The 17,715-nt window shown below is 43.4% G+C and overlaps 2 protein-coding genes and 1 long non-coding RNA gene across 4 annotated transcripts; 1 reads left to right on the forward strand and 2 right to left on the reverse strand.

Annotated features, from left to right (window-relative positions):
• Positions 1 to 1,608: 1,608 nt before the first annotated feature.
• PTP4A1 (protein tyrosine phosphatase 4A1) lies at positions 1,609 to 7,767 on the reverse strand. Of its 2 annotated transcripts, none has more exons than XM_077307856.1 (5): positions 7,532 to 7,767; positions 6,112 to 6,204; positions 5,477 to 5,607; positions 3,387 to 3,461; positions 1,609 to 2,874 (listed from the first exon to the last, which is right to left on the reverse strand). In XM_077307856.1, exons 1-5 carry the CDS (start codon positions 7,634 to 7,636, stop codon positions 2,739 to 2,741), a joined length of 540 nt encoding a protein of 179 aa, XP_077163971.1. In that variant the 5' UTR covers positions 7,637 to 7,767; the 3' UTR covers positions 1,609 to 2,738. The 2 variants fall into 2 exon arrangements, with proteins under 2 accessions (XP_077163971.1, XP_077163961.1); XM_077307846.1 differs by having other exon boundaries at positions 1,609 to 2,878.
• LOC143822561 (uncharacterized) lies at positions 5,107 to 5,608 on the forward strand. The gene is made up of 2 exons (XR_013226189.1): positions 5,107 to 5,340; positions 5,397 to 5,608. It is a non-coding gene; the product is annotated as an uncharacterized LOC143822561 (long non-coding RNA).
• A 59-nt stretch (positions 7,768 to 7,826) lies between the features above and the next one.
• LOC143822554 (uncharacterized) lies at positions 7,827 to 17,497 on the reverse strand. The gene is made up of 2 exons (XM_077307869.1): positions 17,064 to 17,497; positions 7,827 to 8,067 (listed from the first exon to the last, which is right to left on the reverse strand). Exons 1-2 carry the CDS (start codon positions 17,100 to 17,102, stop codon positions 7,972 to 7,974), a joined length of 135 nt encoding a protein of 44 aa, XP_077163984.1. The 5' UTR covers positions 17,103 to 17,497; the 3' UTR covers positions 7,827 to 7,971.
• Between the last annotated feature and the right edge of the window lie 218 nt (positions 17,498 to 17,715).

The raw sequence follows: 17,715 nt of genomic DNA on the forward strand, positions 1-17,715 counted from the left end.
AGAGGATGTGGTGACTTTTAGGGGAAGGAAAGAATAGTGGGGGTGGAGAAAAGTAGGTATCTCCCCAACTCCTTGAGAGCCTCCCACTTATATTGTTTACAGTGGACAGGGCTTTTGTGCTGCAAGTCAATATTGTTAGTAGGCTAAATGGTGAAGAGATGTAAAGCATGAACAAAACAGTGTCTCTACAAGGTATATTTGCCTTCTTTTGCTAACATTTTTAAAATCTGAATTGGGAAGTTATTCTACAAAATTTTCCAATTCAGGTTTTCATATAAAACCCCATCACTGTACAGCATGTAGACAAGCACCCTTGACATACAGAAATATTTTTCCCTATTAGAAAACAGCATCTTTGAATTTCTAGCTGCTAATACTAATAAAAGGCTCAAGTTTTAGGTTTTGCTTTGTACCCATATGGCCACCTGCAACATCAATTTAAAGTAATCTGAATTTAGCAGCTCTGAGATTCCAAAATGAACAAATAAAACTTTCTCACTGATAAGTTAGTCATTTGCATTCTTTACCTCCATTTGCCATCTGAATCCACAAATATACACTGAATTCTGATATCTAGTTTATAACTATACCATGTTCAGTGACTCATTATATGTTCCAGTTTACAGCTCACATATCAAAGGCAGTCTTAACCGATTTAATGAACATATACAAATCCTACCTAAACTCCTGATTTATGATTGCCATATGCTGAAGGCTGCTAGTTCTGGAGGCCTCACTTCAAGGACGTAGATAAAATTGAAAGTGTACAGAGGAGAGCGACGAAGATGATCTGGGGCCAAGGTACCAAGCCCTATGAAGATAGGTTGAGGGACTTGGGAATGTTCAGCCTGGAGAAAAGGAGGCTGAGAGGGGACATGATAGCCCTCTTTAAGTATTTGAAAGGTTGTCACTTGGAGGAGGGCAGGAGGAGGGCTGTTTCTGTTGGCTGCAGAGGAGAGGACACGCAGTAATGGGTTTAAACTACAAGTACAACAATATAGGCTAGATATCAGGAAAAAATTTTCACAGTCAGAGTAGTTCAGCAGTGGAATAGGCTGCCTAAGGAGGTGGTGAACTCCTCCTCACTGGCAGTCTTCAAGCAAGGGTTGGATACACACTTTTCTTGGATGCTTTAGGATGCTTTGGGCTGATCCTGCGTTGAGCAGGGGGTTGGACTAGATGGCCTGTATGGCCCCTTCCAACTCTATGATTCTAATTTACTCCAATGTCTAAAAGAGCAGTGTTATTTTAGAAGAGGTGTATGAAATGTTGGGATTGACATGTTTCATACATACATCATTAAAAAAATACTTTTAACTCTTTTTAGTTCTTTCAGCACCATATTATAAAAGTATGATAAATAAATAAATAAATATTAATTGCCCTTAGCAAAGTGACATCAGTCATCAATCTTTATTATTATGATCATAGACCAGCACAAAGCTTTGTGAGGAATTCAGAACTTCAAAGAATCTAATTTACCTCCTTGACCTCCTCTACTAAGACTAGCAGCACATCAAAGATGTTCATAACAAGACTGTAGATCAGAAGGTGCCTTTCCTCTCCCCCAATTGCTGCCCTACAAAGAACCAATTATTTCAGGTAAACTGTAATGCAGCTTTATATTTATTTAGATGTTTGAGCTCTCGCACTAGATTTTACAAGCTGGTGAACACTGGCAACTTATTTCCCCCACAGTACTATACCACACATTCCCAATACAGTATAAATATATGGTTGAACATTAATACACATCACCATTTATCAATTACATAACAAATCATCAAGTATCCAAATATTAAGTTACGCAGCTCAAAAGGCATACAAAGTATTAGAGGTCTGCCATCTTTATGGCAGAAACTCAAGAAAAAACACAAATGCACTTCCAACAAAGCAATAGTTGGTAAACAACTTCCAATAGTTACAATAAAAGAAATTACAAGATCTTCAGAAATTTTATGATTAAGAATTTCAGCTACAATAAAGCATTTCTACGTTAAAAAATATTTACTAAATTAAAGGGCATATTCTATACTTTTTGCACAAGACAAAGGCAACATTTTACTAGAAATATTAATTAGTCCCCTCCCATCCTTTTACAGGCCCTCTGGTAAGTTGCACATTAAGTGCCAGTATTTATTTTACTATAAGGCTTTTTGTCTGGAGACATTAAAGATTTGTGTGCTTCTGTACAGCATGAAGGATTACTTTCTATGCATAACCATAGAACGCATGTGAATGAAGAGGATTAAGTAACAAAAGTTTAGACACCAAAAGTGACTAAGTCAGTAAATTGTGTGCAAATCCTGATATCCGTTCTAGTGCTATTTTGGGAGACAAACGTACAGTGAACAGGCTGATTACCTTACAAAGCCTTTCCACAAAAACAGAAGTAACAGTGGGGAAAAGGAAAGGTCCAGATTGCTGTAGTTACTTCAGAACTACTCTGTGATAAAGACAGAAATCGTGTGCTGGGCTTTTGGCAACTAATCTCTATACATTTTGTGGTAGATATGTCTATTGGACTTCAATGAAAAACTGAATTGCATGATTAAGGAAATTTTAATGATACAAATTACTAACAAGACATTTTAAAGGCCATGTACATTTCCTGTTCTAAAACAATGGTTATCTAAACAAAGTTGCTCTCCTGCCAACAATTTGGCCTACTTCTATAGAAGCTTCATGTAATTTAAACATACATATTGTTTCCCCATGCCCAAATCTAGTTTAATCTTCTACTTCCAAAGCAGCTTGGTTTTACTGAATGCAACAATTGTTTCGATGACCATTTGAATCTTTAAAACGCAGACGCATCTTGGGCCGGTACTTCTCCAAATACAGAAGCTGCTTGCTGTTAAAAGCTCCACGTCGCTTCCTGGAACAAAAATAAGAGTGCTGAATTTGTGTTCATTGTTTGGGAGTGACTAAAATAATGTTTAAAAGTTTCACTTCTAAGTACTTCCAAGGAAAGAGTGGTTCAACATTACAACCCTTCATTTTTCAATTCCTGTACAAAACATTTCCCTAAAGGTAAGAATATCCCTTTAAAGAATCTCTCTAGGTTGAGGATATAACAAACAATTTTGTTAGGACAGTGTTCACTTAAAATTGTAAGGTTGTATTTAGCAACATTATTCCAGATCGTATTAAGAATGACAGGATGAAAAAGACGTCTATGCTACCACTGCAGTTATGAATCTTTACAACTATCTGTCCCCACATGTGTGTTTTAGTATAGTTTCCAGTTATCGCTGTGAACTCCATCCTAGCCTCTGGCTGATTTGCTATGTCACAATCATTGCTATGATCAGGTGCTGTTGTGCCCTTGAATTTATACTTAAAGCAAGAAATCTGAAATTTGGCTTTCCATAGAAAAAACTTACTGCCTTATAAACTGTACTGCATCTTCATACTTCATTCCACATTCAATGAGTGCAAGGGCAACTAATACAGGTGCTCTGCAAGAGAAGGAAAGCATGTTATTCCAAAGGTTTCCCAAGTCTTGATCTTTTCCACAATAAAATGTAAAGGTACCCCCTGTGCAAGCACTGGGTCATGTCTGACCCTTGGGGTGACGCCTTCCAGCATTTTCATGGCAGACTCAATACCAGGTGGTTTGCCAATGCCTTCCCAGTCATTACCGTTTACCTCCCAGCAAGCTGGGTACTCATTTTACCAACCTCGGAAGGATGGAAGGCGGAGTCAACCTTGAGCCGGCTGTCTGTCCAACCTCATGGACAGACAGCTTCAGACAGCATTTCTGCCGCTTACCACTTTGCGCCACAAGAGGCTTTTTCTTTTCCACAATACCTCAGTGTTATTTGTCCCCTATGTGAATTATATTTATTTTCATAGATTTTTATACCGCCCTTACATACGGCCCAGGGCAGTTTACATGGGAACGTCAAAAACACTGATCTAATACCATGTACTGATTTCGTGGCAGACTGGCTATGATACTCAATCTACAAACATCTGATAAAGTTGAAAAATGAGTCCTGTATATCAATTTCAAAACTACAGAGCTTTATCAAAAATTATGAACCCAACATGAAAAACGCAGGATCTCTTTTTTCCACTAGAATACTGCCCAGTTCTATCCACTGAGCATCCTTATTAACGCTCAGAGAACAGTTCACCAGGAAATTATATGTTGGGGGGGGGGTGTTGTCCACTATTCGCCCAAAGAAAACACCTGTAACATGCCAATTAAGGTAGTAAATTCTAATTTTACAAAAACAAATGTAGCTGACTGTTGGAACTGAAATGGTTACCCAGCTGCCAATTAAATTCTTATTTCTCTGGGGTTATATGAAAGTGCAATCTTGTACCGAGGATTATCTGACTGGGAGAATTGAATCAACAGGTTCCCCATGTTCAAACCCCATGTCTACTTGCAGGGTGATCCTGAGCCAGTCACACATACTCAAGCATAATTCACCACAAAGGACTACTGACAGCGATTTAACATTTCTCAATAACTTTCAAAAGGGAAAATATAGTTTTTTTAAAGGAAAAGTTTAAAGGGTAGAAAGAATTTACATAATAGCGGGAAGATTTATGGTACCAAAATTTGAGTAGTAAGAGAAAAAATATGGTAAATCAGGAGCAAAGCCAGTTGCACCCAGGAATGTACCGGATGCTAGAACCAGGAGTCCCATAACCCCGGCGCAGCAGTCCTGACTGCATAGGGTTGGGAAGGCTGCACAGCAGCCCCTGTGATCAGCGTTTCCGAAGCTTCCAGCAGCCGCGCAGTACAGAGTGGGCTCCCAAGAGGCCTCTGCAGGCCACCATGGGTGTGGCTGGGCTAGAGCACACCATTTTCAGGGCCTTCCTGTGCCCCCCCCCCGAGACCCAGTTGGGGGTAAACCATTTGAGCCAGGGGCAAGTATTGGCAGGGCATTCTGAGCCCCCCACCCTGAAGTCAGGTGGGGGATGCAGTGACCTCTTTAGGCCACTGTGGGCCCTATCCTGCCCATGGGCAGCCATTTCATGGCCTCCCATCCCCAGGCTATGGAGTGGGTGGATCTTGAGCCACAGTTAGCCTTAGAAGCCAGCTTCTTCCATCCCCACTTGGCCAGGTTACTGTGGGGATGTGAGCCACCATATGCTGGCTCTTTCTGCGGGTGCAAGTAGGAGAGGGAGGCCATAGGGGATGACGCATAGCATACTCGATTGGTCTTCCAGGACGAGTGACTCTCTGGGGAACCAATCAGGTAGGCTATGTATTGTCGTTTTCGTTTTTTTTTTGTTTATAGATAAAAATAAAAGTGCAAGAAATTGTTACTGTTTTGCATTTTACTGACATATCTTCCTTAATGGCTCATGCAAACCACTGTTTTGAATGTTTGTAAAAAGGGTACACTGGAGACCTTGGAGTTTATGTTATCAAGGGGATGGTGATCTGAAAAGATTGGGAACCACTGTTATAATTATAATAGTAGTCCTTGATCGCTCACTAAGTTTTGCTTACCTTCCAAGACCAGCAACACAGTGTACAGCAATGCAACAGCCAGGCTCTTCACGGAATTTAACTTTCAAGAGGTTAAGCCAGTCATCAACAATCTGTATAGATGGTGGTGCTCCATCATCAAAGGGCCAGTCCTGCCAAATATGAAGTAGATAATTTAGGTATTTTTTCTTGTCTTACAACTGAAATAATCAGTATCACCATCTTACAATCCTTTGGTATCACAGTGTATTTAGCCTCCAAATAAATGAAATGGAAAGATCTGGCCTGGAACTTGGTGAAAGCAGAATATATTTCCTTGAAATCTTCATTTTATATTGTGTACTTCCATGCAAAACCATACAATCTTATTTTTACATCAGTTGTAGAAACATAGGACAGTTGAAGAGAACTTTCAAACTGTCTAATTGCAACAGCTGTATTAATACCTAGTTTGAATTGTTCATTTTATTCTATCCATGTTTTCTTCAGGTTGTCTACAGTAGCTATAATATCATTGCCATTTAAAAACATTCATCTTATATTCTGAAAAGGAAAATTCCACAAGATCTCTAGAAACTTTTATTAGTACTTTTAGAATAGTGAGTAATTTGAAAAAGTCTAACAACTAATTTAAGATGTTAGATTAAGCCACTTACCAAAACCTGAATGCCTTCTTTTTCTACTGGAGCCGTGTCATAAGTGGCTTCACAAACTCTCACTACTGTAGTTACTCCATACTTCTTAAGTTCCTAAATAGAAAACAGATTTTTAAAAAATGTTTACTGTAAAAACTGTGCAGCATTCCAAGCCCACGCTACTGTACTGTAAACCGAGATTTCAAGTTGTTTCTTAAAAGTTCTGTTATTGCCTTTCACTCTTACTACCTACAAGGCTCCATCTATAAAGTCTGAAAGCATTTTAAAAAAATGGTAGAGCCGGCACTATAAACCACTGAAACCCTGTGACATTAAATGTCAAGGGTACAAGATCTAGGAATAGCAGCACAGGATTTCTACCCAAATTGATGCAGACGTACCATACAGGAAACACCGGGTTGTTTCATTTTTACTACAAGCTGATACCATTTAATCATTAAAATAACCTCAACATGTCAATGGTGATTTTAAAGTCTACATAAATGGGGAAACGTGAAGCTCCAGGTTTGTAGAAAAATAAAAAGATATACACTGATTGTTTAACATACCTGACCATAGAAGCAAATACCTAGTTTCACAGAGATCTTGTGAGACTATACCTAATTTCACAGAGCTCTTATGAGACTATGCTGTGGTCATATATTTGCTGGTTAGTAAGAACGCTGTAATGAACACTGCTGAAGGTTCTAAGATCCAGTTAATGTTAGAATAGGGGACGGAAACACATACCGAAAGAGGTAAAATATGGCAAAAATAAATTTGGAGGAACTAAATGGTAAAAGTTGTTGATGGGGGAAGGGAACAAAAGACAGGTATGAGGGGGCAGAGACTATAGGCACTGCCAGGAGAGGCAGGAGGAAATGTTTCTGGCCCTATGCAAATGTTCTATATTTTAAAAACCTACAGATGGGACAGCATTTGTGCAGCCTGGCCTGTATCCTTAAGTTTCCCTGGCCTCTGTCCCTTTGAACTTTTAGCTGTGTTGTAAACATGTAACATAATTTCAGGATGTAAATATCACACAGCTGATCCAATCCTTTTAAATACTTTATAGGAAAGAAATATCTGAACAAACTCTTTGATAAGTTCTGTTTATAATACATCTTTTCCCACTTTTAATCAGCTACTACTAATGGGAAGTTATTTATTTAATGCTGTTTGCTTAAAGGCAGCAGTTACCTTCAACATTTCAAGTATCCTAAAAAGATTGGGTCACATATTTTCTCTTCACTTAGTTTTGCAGAGGAAGTGATCTCTTTGTACCAAGACATGCGTCTAAATTATTTCCATGTTTGCTTAAGACAGTTAAGCATAGTGTGAAAATAATGCTATTAAATAACATTATCAGTATTCTATGAAACATGAATTGTTGCCAATATTATAAACTTTATAAATAAGCATTCCCTTTGAGTATCCTTACCTCTATGAACTTGTTTAAGGTTGCATTGGTTGGGTTGTGAGTGATAAGGAATCTCATATTCTTGTAAGTGATTTCCACAGGAGCTGGGCGATTCATTCGGGCCATGTTAATTTAGTTAAACGTGCAACAAGATTGATACAATTTTTCTAAAAATTAACAGTAGTAATGCAGAGGAATGGAAGTCTACTAAAAGCCACTTGAAAGTACTGACAAGTATGAACTTGGGAGCAATGGGAAATGAAATGAACCTCTTAAAATAAGAAGCAGCAATTCTTCAATCCAGTAATACTGAGGCAAAAAGAAAGGCAGTGCACTGAGGTTACCCCATCCAGGTCTGAACTCCTTTGTAAAATGCTCTGCCAATTTCAATTCAACACTTCTTATCTTGGTAACCGCTCTTAAGGGGGCTTCTTGGTGGAGTAGTAATGGACTTCTACAGTTCACTTGTCTGCATAGAGGCCGTGCTGTGCCTGGCAGTAGTCCCCACTGCCCTTCAGAAACTCCATAAATGTGTGACCAAGAACACCACAGAACTGCTGCAAAGAGAAAATAAGAGTTATTGGTCACTGACCAAACAGATAATATTCATACAACTTAGTCGTACATAACATAACCAAGATGAAAAGCAGTGAAAAGTACAATATTTTAAGATGAAAACCCATTTTATTTTGTTTTAAATCCCATAAATCTTCATTCCCCCATAATTGCTTATTTCTCTATACTGTAGGTGGTCAACAAGCAAGACCATCCTGTGTACCACTTTAACTCTTATTTTGGCCTGCTTCTTAATAGAGATGTATATTTATTTTAGTTTTCAAATATTTAAGTGGTAATTTGTATTCACCAAGAAAGAGGACAATTTAATTTTCATCTTCCTTGTCCCAGCATTCTTTACTTGGCTCCCAGAACTGAATTATATTAAGTTTGCAACACATCCTATATTCTTGTAAATACAGAAAACATAAATAGAACAGCAATTTGACAATAAAATGTACTAATAGAAATAACAGCAATTAATGTTCCATAAATAGGTATAATTAAATCTTAGATTCCAGTTTGACCACCATCTACAGATCAAAGCTCCATCTACAATATCTTTTCCAGTCATTTTTTCCTCCTTCACACTTATTTTTTTAATTGAACATTCAGTGTTTCAGCAAAACGTATGCAGGGTTCAATGGTGTCTGTAGGTATATGGCCACCTACCATTCACATTTGAAACCAGGCCCCTCCCATTCCTATCACCTAAATCCTACAAGCATGCTTATCACTTTCCCTTATTGTCAGTAGCTTTTGCATTTGGAGAACAGTAGGATCAGTAAGTAAATAAGGAAGCTGAATTACAACTCTGTAAAATTATCTGAAAAAAAGTTTCAATTCAGAAAGATAGACAGGCTTGACACAAGCTTTGTCTCCAGTAGACATCACTATAAAGATAGATATCCCAATTCAGCAATAAATTAAGTGTTCTATTTAAACAAGGCAGTACATAAGAGGTTCCCACATCTTAGATACTAAGTAATAAAAGTGAACAAGAGCCAGCAATCTGATGCTATTAAATGTTTTAGGCTGTATTAACAGTCTAGGGCAGGTTTTCCTAACCAGGGTTTTATGAAACCCTGAGGTTTCCTGATGGTCCTGGAATTTTAATATATTTTTTAAATTTGTCAAACAATTATTGTGATATGACCATATATGTTCATGTCAACCAGCCCCCCATCCCAAAATGGCCAATGATGGGCCTGCAAGGGGTGGGAAGGGGAGGGGCTCTAGGTAGACATGTACTCAGCTATGTTTCCCAACCATATTCAGCACAACTGTGCCACTTCTGGGGTTTCTTGAAGCCTGAAGAATGTTTCAGGGGTTTCTCAATCGTAAAAAAGTTGAGAAAGACTGAGACTTCATATGCTCTATTCCTAGTATCACAAATTAAGGTAGTTTGTAAAGAAAAAAGATGCAAGGACAATTCAAAGTTTAAAAACGAAGAGTAAGAATATGATCTGCTCAGCAAAAAGGAGGAAGATAACACATTAAGAGCTACTTTAAAAAAGAGGAACTATCAGGCCATAGGCACTCAGCCAAACCAACCCACTTGGGCTAGGGAGCCATTTAGCAAAATATTTCAGGGCGCTACACAATGAATGCTCAATGATATAAGAAATGTTTCTGTGAATATGCTACACACAGAACAGAAGAAATACGATCCAATACACAATCAAAGTCTCTGATGAGTTTTGCTTAAACAACTTCAAAGCAAGTTCAAACATGTACACATATGGAAAGATGTTTAGCATTCTGTGCAGTTCCCATTTAGTTTCACAAATCAAGCAGTCAGAGAGGCTACTGAACCAAGTATATGCCGTTGCTGAAGTTTGAGACCAGCACTGAAGTTCAGCTTTTAGGGCAAGTCATGTAGCAGATGCCTAGATAACACAAGATACCCCCTATAACAGGGGTATGGCCAAACTGTGGTTCTCCAGATGTCCACTGACTATAATTACCATGAACTCCTGACAGTATACAGGCTGGGGCTCATGGTCAATGTAGTCCATGGATATTTGGAGACCCACTTTTTGACCACCCCTGGCATGTAACTTATTGCTTGTGTGTTACATTAAAAAATATTAAGTAGCCTGGTTCCGTAGATATGAACACACACAACAGGTGGTGGTACTGCTTGAAATCAGAGTTCTAAGGCTAAATGGAATTTGGGACTGCAGAACCAACAACTATTAAAAATTATATTATAAGCAAATGTTACACCTCAGTGTTTTTGAGCAGATTAATGCTGCCTTTTGCTAAAACAAAAAAAGTTTGTACCCAACCACCCTTGCAGAATAAACACACAGCAATTCCCCATATTACTCTGTCTTTCACAGCCCTTTCCAACCCTTAGATCTTTCCTAAGGCTGCAGTACACTTGCAGAGGAAAAGCCATACAGGTCAGTGGGCTGGAGTAGTGACATAATGTTTCCTCTCCACAAGCTGAGATGTACTACCTCACTCCAGGTCCACCCACCCCCAATTTCTCCATTCAGGATATGTGACCCGGGTAATGATCTTTCCAGAAATTGAAACCAGCAGCAGGAAAAGGAAGAAATGCAGGAACACATTGTGTTTTGTGCACAGTGTGATACATGCTATTAGATACATAATAACCCCTCAGTACAATGGTTCCAAAACTGTTTGGCTTGGTGACCTACAAGTCCAAATGTACTTAATATGAAAGTTAATTTTTTTAAAAAGCACTTCAAATCAATAAAACAGCCAAAGTGTGAAACCTTCTGTTTGGGAAATAGTGTTCTAGTGCAAAGATTTAACTAGAGCAGTGCTGGAACAGAATGATAATGAAGAGCCATAACCCCTTTCATTCCATCACGCAGACAGACTCGGTCACCTACAAAGTTTAAGAGATCCGTATACTATGTTTCCTAACAGCTTAGAATGCCTCCCATAAAAACAAGTGCCTGTACACCACAGCAAAAAAACAAAACAAAAACCAGACAGTCATAACTATACTGAACCAAAGGCCCTCCTGAAGAGCTCTGTTTTGCACTTATAGTTCTTTTTCTTTTGGGGTTGCCCAGGGAAAAAAGTGCATGCCCATCTGGGCTCATATAAGGAGAGGTGTCCCTTCATGTATGTAAGCCCCAAAAGCCAAAGGCATTAAAGCAGCGAGTAATTTGACTTGAACCTGAAAACAAAATGAAAGCTCGTGTAACTGATCCAATTTAGATGTAATATGGACTGGTACAGATAAACCATCAGCAGTCAACTTATCATTTTGCACTACTTGCAATCGCCACGTACTTGTCAAGGGCAGCATCACAAAGCACCATGCACTAACATTCTGAAGATCACAGTAGCATGAATAAGTGTGATCAGTCAGTTCTGCCCAGTGTGTCCAGCTTGAGCCAGATTTAACTGATAAAGACTTGCCTACCCATACAATTAGACTGGGTCCAAGAGTACCCCCAAGGTTCTTAACTGAACCCACTAATGCCAGAGATACTTCATAAGCAGGGAGTAAAAGTCCTTTCCAAGACACTAGACTTCTAAGCAATTTGTCTGGCTTCATCTTGATCAACTTAAACACAGCATTCAGGCATTGACAAAGACTGGGAAAGCCATGATCAGTCACTCAAAGATACATATAGCTAATGTCATTAATATACTGGCAATGCCAACTCCAGAGCTACATACAGCATCACCAGGTCATCTCTCACAGATCTTGAACACAGAAGAACAAAACCATGAGGTAAACTATAGGTCAAGCCCAAAGAAGAAGACTCTGTACTCGCTCACTCAAAATAAAAATCAAACCTATTTTGAGCCTCTGAGACTTGTTTGCCTGAGAATTTTGACTAGACCTCTCCAAACCTGGGAGCCAAAGGCCACATATATATAATTTAAAAGGAAAACTTGAAAAACAACCACTGAGGAAAACCCAATTGAAAACGGTTCAATCTGGAGGCCGTTCTGGTTGTGCTTATATACATCTGTACACCGCCCGTGGCGCCACGGGCACCACGGACTAAATAAAAGAGTAAGCCCTTGGAAGGCGGGCTGTGTCCGGGATGAGGAAGGGTGCCGATTGGCCCCTTCCCGCAGACAGACTATTGGAGGGACCAATCGGCAGGCGCTTCCTTGCCGGAGCAACTGCAGCTCGCAGTTGCTCCTTGGCTGGCGGCCTGACGCGGCCGGAGGCGCAAAGCGCCTCCCGCCGCGTCAGGCCGCCGGCTACTGAGTCCCCGGCAGCCGCACGCTGCCCGGCCGCGGGGGGCTCCCTGGGCGGAGGCCTGTCAGGCCGCCGCCCAGGGAGCCCCCCGCGGCCGGGCAGCGTGCGGCTGCCGGGGACTCCCGTCCGTTCTGCCTGCCAGCCGCCAACGATGAAAACAAGCCGCCAGCCAGCCCTCGCCGCCGCCAGCCACCCGCTGCCGCCGACAGCCAGCCCTCGCCGCCACAGAAAATGGCCGCCGCCGCCAGCCAGCCGCTGCCCCCACAAGCCAGCCCTCGCCGCCGCCAGCCAGCTCCCGATGCCGCCGAAAATGGCCGCCGCCGCAAGCCAGCCGCTGCCCCCGCCAGCCAGTCGCCGCCGCAGCCAGCAAACCAGCTGCCGCCGCCGACAATGGCCGAACATGGCCGAAAAGATCCCCCGCCGCTGCCGCTGCCGCCGAAAATGGCCGCCGCCAAACATCGCCGACCTCCGAAAATGGCCGCCGCCACCTCCAGCTAGCCGTCGCCGCCGCCTCCACCCAGCCCAGGATGCCCCGCTGCCGCCCGCCAGCCCTTACTGACGCCTCCGGTAAGGTTCGCTCCTTTTCTGCTTGCTGCCCTTTCTCCTTGCTACCCTTCCCTTCCCATTCTAGCGCCCATTGTATTGGAATTACAATGGGCTCTTTTACTAGTATATATATATAAAAAAGAAGAGATAAGAAATGTTTATTTGTATTCATTGTGAAATTGTTTAATATAGCCCGGGATAGGTTCTGTTTTCTGTTGCAATAATTTTGAACCGTCCCCTTTTTTTTCGTGGTGTACTCTTAATCGTGAGAATTCAGCCTGGCAACAAACTGGACTGGATCAGCAAATATAATAAATATTCCCCACCTTTTTCTCTCTGACATGAATATTTAATTTGTTATTGATATTCCACCTTCCTCACAAACTAGGGACTCATCTCCTTTGTTCTCATCTCCTCAACTTTATCCTCACAACAACTCTGTGAGGTAGGTTAAGTGTAAAAGAACGTGACTGAGCCAAGGTTGCTCAGTGAGTGTCCATGGCACAATTAGCGATTTGAACCCTGGGCTCCCAGATACTAGCCCGAAACCCCCAACAGCTATGCCACACTGCTGGCAAATCTACTAATATGCAAAGTAAAAACACAAACAAAAGACGATGCCCCGTGTGTAGAATCTAGTTATGAAGCCTTACACACCAAATCAATCACCACCGAGTTCATTTAGAATTCGTATAAACTGGTAGTACCAACAACTACAGATGGAGTTTGGTCTACCATTGTCCCTCAGGTCCATAGCCTTGAAATAATCTGTGTGAATACCACAGCTAGGTTTACTTTTCACCAAGGCTGCCTAAAAGGTTATAAACTCTCAATCTTACATCTGCCTACTGTGCTGCATTCTTCTTGAGTTTACTTTGTTCAAAGGCATTTGCTGGAAGGCATGACAGCTGTAGAGTGTACTGGGGATTCCAATTTGAACAGGTTGTTCCTGTCTCTTACATGTGCTAGCCACATTGTCCTCGTGTGTGAAGTAACAGCAAAGGCACACAGATACACTTTTATGACTGCTCCACTGCTATGCCTATTCCCTTGCCCTGGAGAAGTTCCAAAGCACTGAAAGATTCATTCTAGACCATTTTGATCTGGGCAAGTGGGTAAAGTACAACACTTTTCAGCTATAAATTTTAAGTAATAAAACAAAGTTAGAGTCCAGTAGCACATTTAAGACCAACAAAGTTTAATTCTGAGTATAAGTTTTCATGTGCATTTGATGCAGTGAGCATGCACACAAAACCTTATACCCAGAATTAAACTTTGCTGATTTTAAAAGAACCATTGGACTAAAATTATGCTCTATTACTTCATACCAACACAGCTACACACCTGAATACATTTAAAGTACTTGAAAATTAAGCTTGAAAAAACAGCAATATGCACTAACTGATTGCTTTCAAGTGTTAAAGGCTGCTGCAGTTTAAAGTGAATAAAGGGAACTGAGGAACTGAATGCTATGAGGATGGAGGAAATGTGACTCTAGCACAGTGAAATTGCTGTGATCTGTCCTCTCACCCGATGTTGACCTCACAAAAGTTTATGCCTCTATTTTAATATTTCAAAGATGAAATAAAATATATTTCTGCATGCTAGTTGTTAACATATGGTAACCCTACTATAGTAGTTATTTCTTATCCAGGACCACTGCTGAAAGTGAGATACATATTGTAACCAGCAGTGGAACCAACAATGCTATTGTGCATTTCTCTACTTTGCAGTACAAACCTGTGTGTTGAAAGTGTTACTATCACAAGGCAAGAAATAGCAAGAAAATCTGCTCCAAGGCCCAGTAGAAATAATGACAAGCAACAATTTTCAAGCAAGTTTCTACCATACCAAAGAGATTTCTAGCCAGACTGAAGCAGCCACAATTAGATACTAAAAGCATTTTCCATATACAGACACCTTATGTCCATATAGCATCTCTACATCCTGAAGCATTCAACCAAACAAACAAGAAAAACATGGCATGCTGAAATTATTAGGGTTAGTGACCTGGAGACATAGAAAGCAAGCAAGAACAGAACAGTATATGTGAGAAATAGAGAAGTTTAGAGGAAAGTACACTTGGGAAGGAAAAAAGTAGACCACAGGAAAAGAAAGTAAGACAACTGATGAGGGGGAGGAAGAACAGAAGGAACTTTTGAGGAGGTGGAAATTCTGGGACTATGATGGGATAGCAGCCAGAATCTACATAAACAGGCATATTTGCATGAATAACTGCCTCTTTCAGTTCACAGTGTGGGTTGTGGCAAAAAGGCAACAATAGGAAATCCATAATGACATTTAGAACATACAGAAAATAAATCAGAGCCTCATGCGTTCTGCTGTCACACTGAATTACCGATGGCTCCCCAAAGCGAAGAAAGACTATCTAAGGAACTTCTCTAACCTTTGGCTTTTGTGGGCTTCAACTACAGGCTAGAGGTTTTAACACATTTGACATAACCAACTGCTTACACTAAATCCAAAAATAAACTGGAGCCACTTTATTTAATTATAAACAGACCAGGACAAAGGTTGTTTTTTTTAAAGTAATTAAAACAATAATCAGTTTTCATAAGTTTATAAATGCTTATAAATCCTCCTTACTTACTAGGCAGGGTAAAAGAAGGTTCATGAGGAGAAGATGGAAAATTCTAATTGGAGAAGTTCCCTCTAAACAAGAGTAGATTACCGACTGCTTACAAGCATAAAGTGTGTTAACTGATTGGCAAGCTCAGAGCCCTACAAACACACACAAATTAACAGTCCTGTGACTCAGCTCAAAGATGACTGCTTTGTTAGCTCAGCACCCATTAACTGCTTCACCTTGCTTGTCATTTAATAGGCTTCTCACATGTCACACAAGCACATACTTCCTCAGCCAAAGCCACACTGAGAGTGCCTGCAAGAGAAGCATTCAGACATAAAGATCACTTCTGAGAAGCAGATCTCTGAGCTCCCTTTCCTTCTCCTAAATCTTGACTGATACCGCTGAAAGTCAAGTGTTTTTCATAAGCCCCTGCCAAATATTTTCAGGTCAAAAGATTCCTTTTGTGGCTTTCCCTCCTTATCCATTTTTTCAACTCAAGCAGCGCCTGTCATCTGTATGGAGTCAGCCCGGAAAAAACTCATGCCAGTCGGCCAAAGGCCTCCTCTTCCCACCGCCCACCCTACCCCCATTCCGTGGGTCGCTCTGGGCAGTACGACAGAACTGTATCCGGGAGGCCAGCCCATACCCCAGCAGTGGCCTGGGCAAGTCTCGACTTGTTTCAGAAGATACAGCGGGGAAGTTAAAGTCCAGCCCTCCCCACCCCCACCCAATTGTGAGCTTCGGGAGACTGGCAGCTCGCCCCCCCTAAGCGTTCGCTTAGACACTCCAAGGCCACAAATAGCATTGGGCACAGCCCAGGATATTAAACGCCAGCCGGGTGCGATGACCAACAAGAGAAGTTCTTCTTATCCGCCACTCTGCCCCCCCCTCGCGGGGAAGCCTCGCGGGGAGCAGGGATTTTGCCCCCTCCCGGTAAAACTCGGCACGGGCGCTGGGGGGCGGATGGCCTGGCGCCTGGCGGCCGCTCCGAATTCGACCTGGCGAGGGGCGCTGAAGCTTCGACGCCCGCCGCCCTCAAACTCCTCTCACGCCCTCGCCCCCTGCGCTGAGGAGACCCGCGTTAGGCTTGCAGCACAGCCGCGCCCGCCAATCCCGAGGGCGCTTCACGGGGAGAGCCCCGCACGGGGCCTCTGCCCAAATCACGGGGCGTTTTTTTCCTTCTTCACCCGGCATCTTTGTTCCGCCCGCTGTCTGGTCCCCGCTCGGCGCCGGTGCGCACGTGTCACGCGTCCCGGCCGCAGGCAACCCAGAGGCTCGCTCCCGGCCCGCCGACTCCCTGCCTCGCCCCTTCTCCAGGCAGGCAGGCAGGCAGGCGGGCGGCGGCGCCTCCCAGCCCTCCCCCCCGGCCGTCTCCCCCTCCCCTGCCACGTCCCACAGGTCGCCCGGGCCGGGCAGAACTTCCGAGGAGGGTCGGGGCAGGAGGCCCCGGAGGGAGGGTGAGGAACGGCAAGCAGGAAGCCTTTGTGGGTCTGGGCCGCCGCATAAAGCCAAGGGTGGCGCCCCTCAGCTCGGGCGCCACGGAGACGCGGCTGCCGCGGAGCAGGAACAAAGAGACCGGGAGGGAGGGCGCGTGCAGGGGTCTCTTTTGCTGCCGCCTCGAGAGAGAGAGAGAGAGCGAGGCGCCGTCCGTTACTCACAGGAATATGGTTACTCATTGAAGACTGTAGCCTGATCATACAGCCTGGGTGCTGAGGGCGCCACCGCCGGGGCAGAAGGAGCTGAGCCGGTGGGAAGAGGAGGAGGAGGAGGCGGCGGCCGCGGAGGTGGTGCCGGAGCAGGGCGGCGGCGGCGGCGACAGACCATGCAGGGCGCGGAGACGCCGGGCAGGGAGAAGGGCGGGCGGGCAGGCGGCGCGGCCACGCGCGGGTCGCTCGAGTCTGGTCTGCTAACGCGGCGCTGACGGCAGAAAGGGAGGCGAGCGACTGAGGGCGGAGGGAGGGGCCGGGTTCGTCCGCGCAAGGCAAGTAGAGGGGCGGGGCGGCCGGAGATGTCGAAGCTCCGCCTCTCGCTCGCCACAGCGCGCGCGGCTTTGCGTCGCGACCGCCCCAGTCCCTCCCCCCCTCTCCCTGGCAAACTCGGACGTCTCTTGACGTCACAATCGCCTTTCACGAAATGGCACCAGCGCGCGGCCAATGGGAGCGCTCGGAAGGCCTGGGGCCGACAGGGGGAAGGGTTGCGATTGGAGGGCTGGGACAGGGAGGAGGAGGGAGAAGGGAGGCAGAGGCGGAGGGAGCCGGCGAGAACCGGTTAGGAGGTCGGGGAGCAGAGCGAGTTGTGGCCAGGGGGGGC

This window comes from Paroedura picta, chromosome 1, assembly GCF_049243985.1.
Source record: "Paroedura picta isolate Pp20150507F chromosome 1, Ppicta_v3.0, whole genome shotgun sequence".
NCBI lineage: Eukaryota > Metazoa > Chordata > Lepidosauria > Squamata > Gekkonidae > Paroedura > Paroedura picta.

Bases quoted from the DNA above. Each gene is read 5' to 3' on its own strand.
- PTP4A1 (XM_077307856.1), bottom strand. From the start codon at position 7,636: ATGGCCCGAATGAATCGCCCAGCTCCTGTGGAAATCACTTACAAGAAT. The intron at 6,205-7,531 runs GTAAGGATACTC...TTTTCTATTTAG, and splicing joins CCTTAAACAAGTTCATAGAG to GAACTTAAGAAGTATGGAGT. The intron at 3,462-5,476 runs GTAAGCAAAACT...CTTCTCTTGCAG, and splicing joins TGTGTTGCTGGTCTTGGAAG to AGCACCTGTATTAGTTGCCC.
- LOC143822554 (XM_077307869.1), bottom strand. From the start codon at position 17,102: ATGATCAGGCTACAGTCTTCAATGAGTAACCATATTCCT. The intron at 8,068-17,063 runs GTGAGTAACGGA...TTCTCTTTGCAG, and splicing joins CAATGAGTAACCATATTCCT to CAGTTCTGTGGTGTTCTTGG.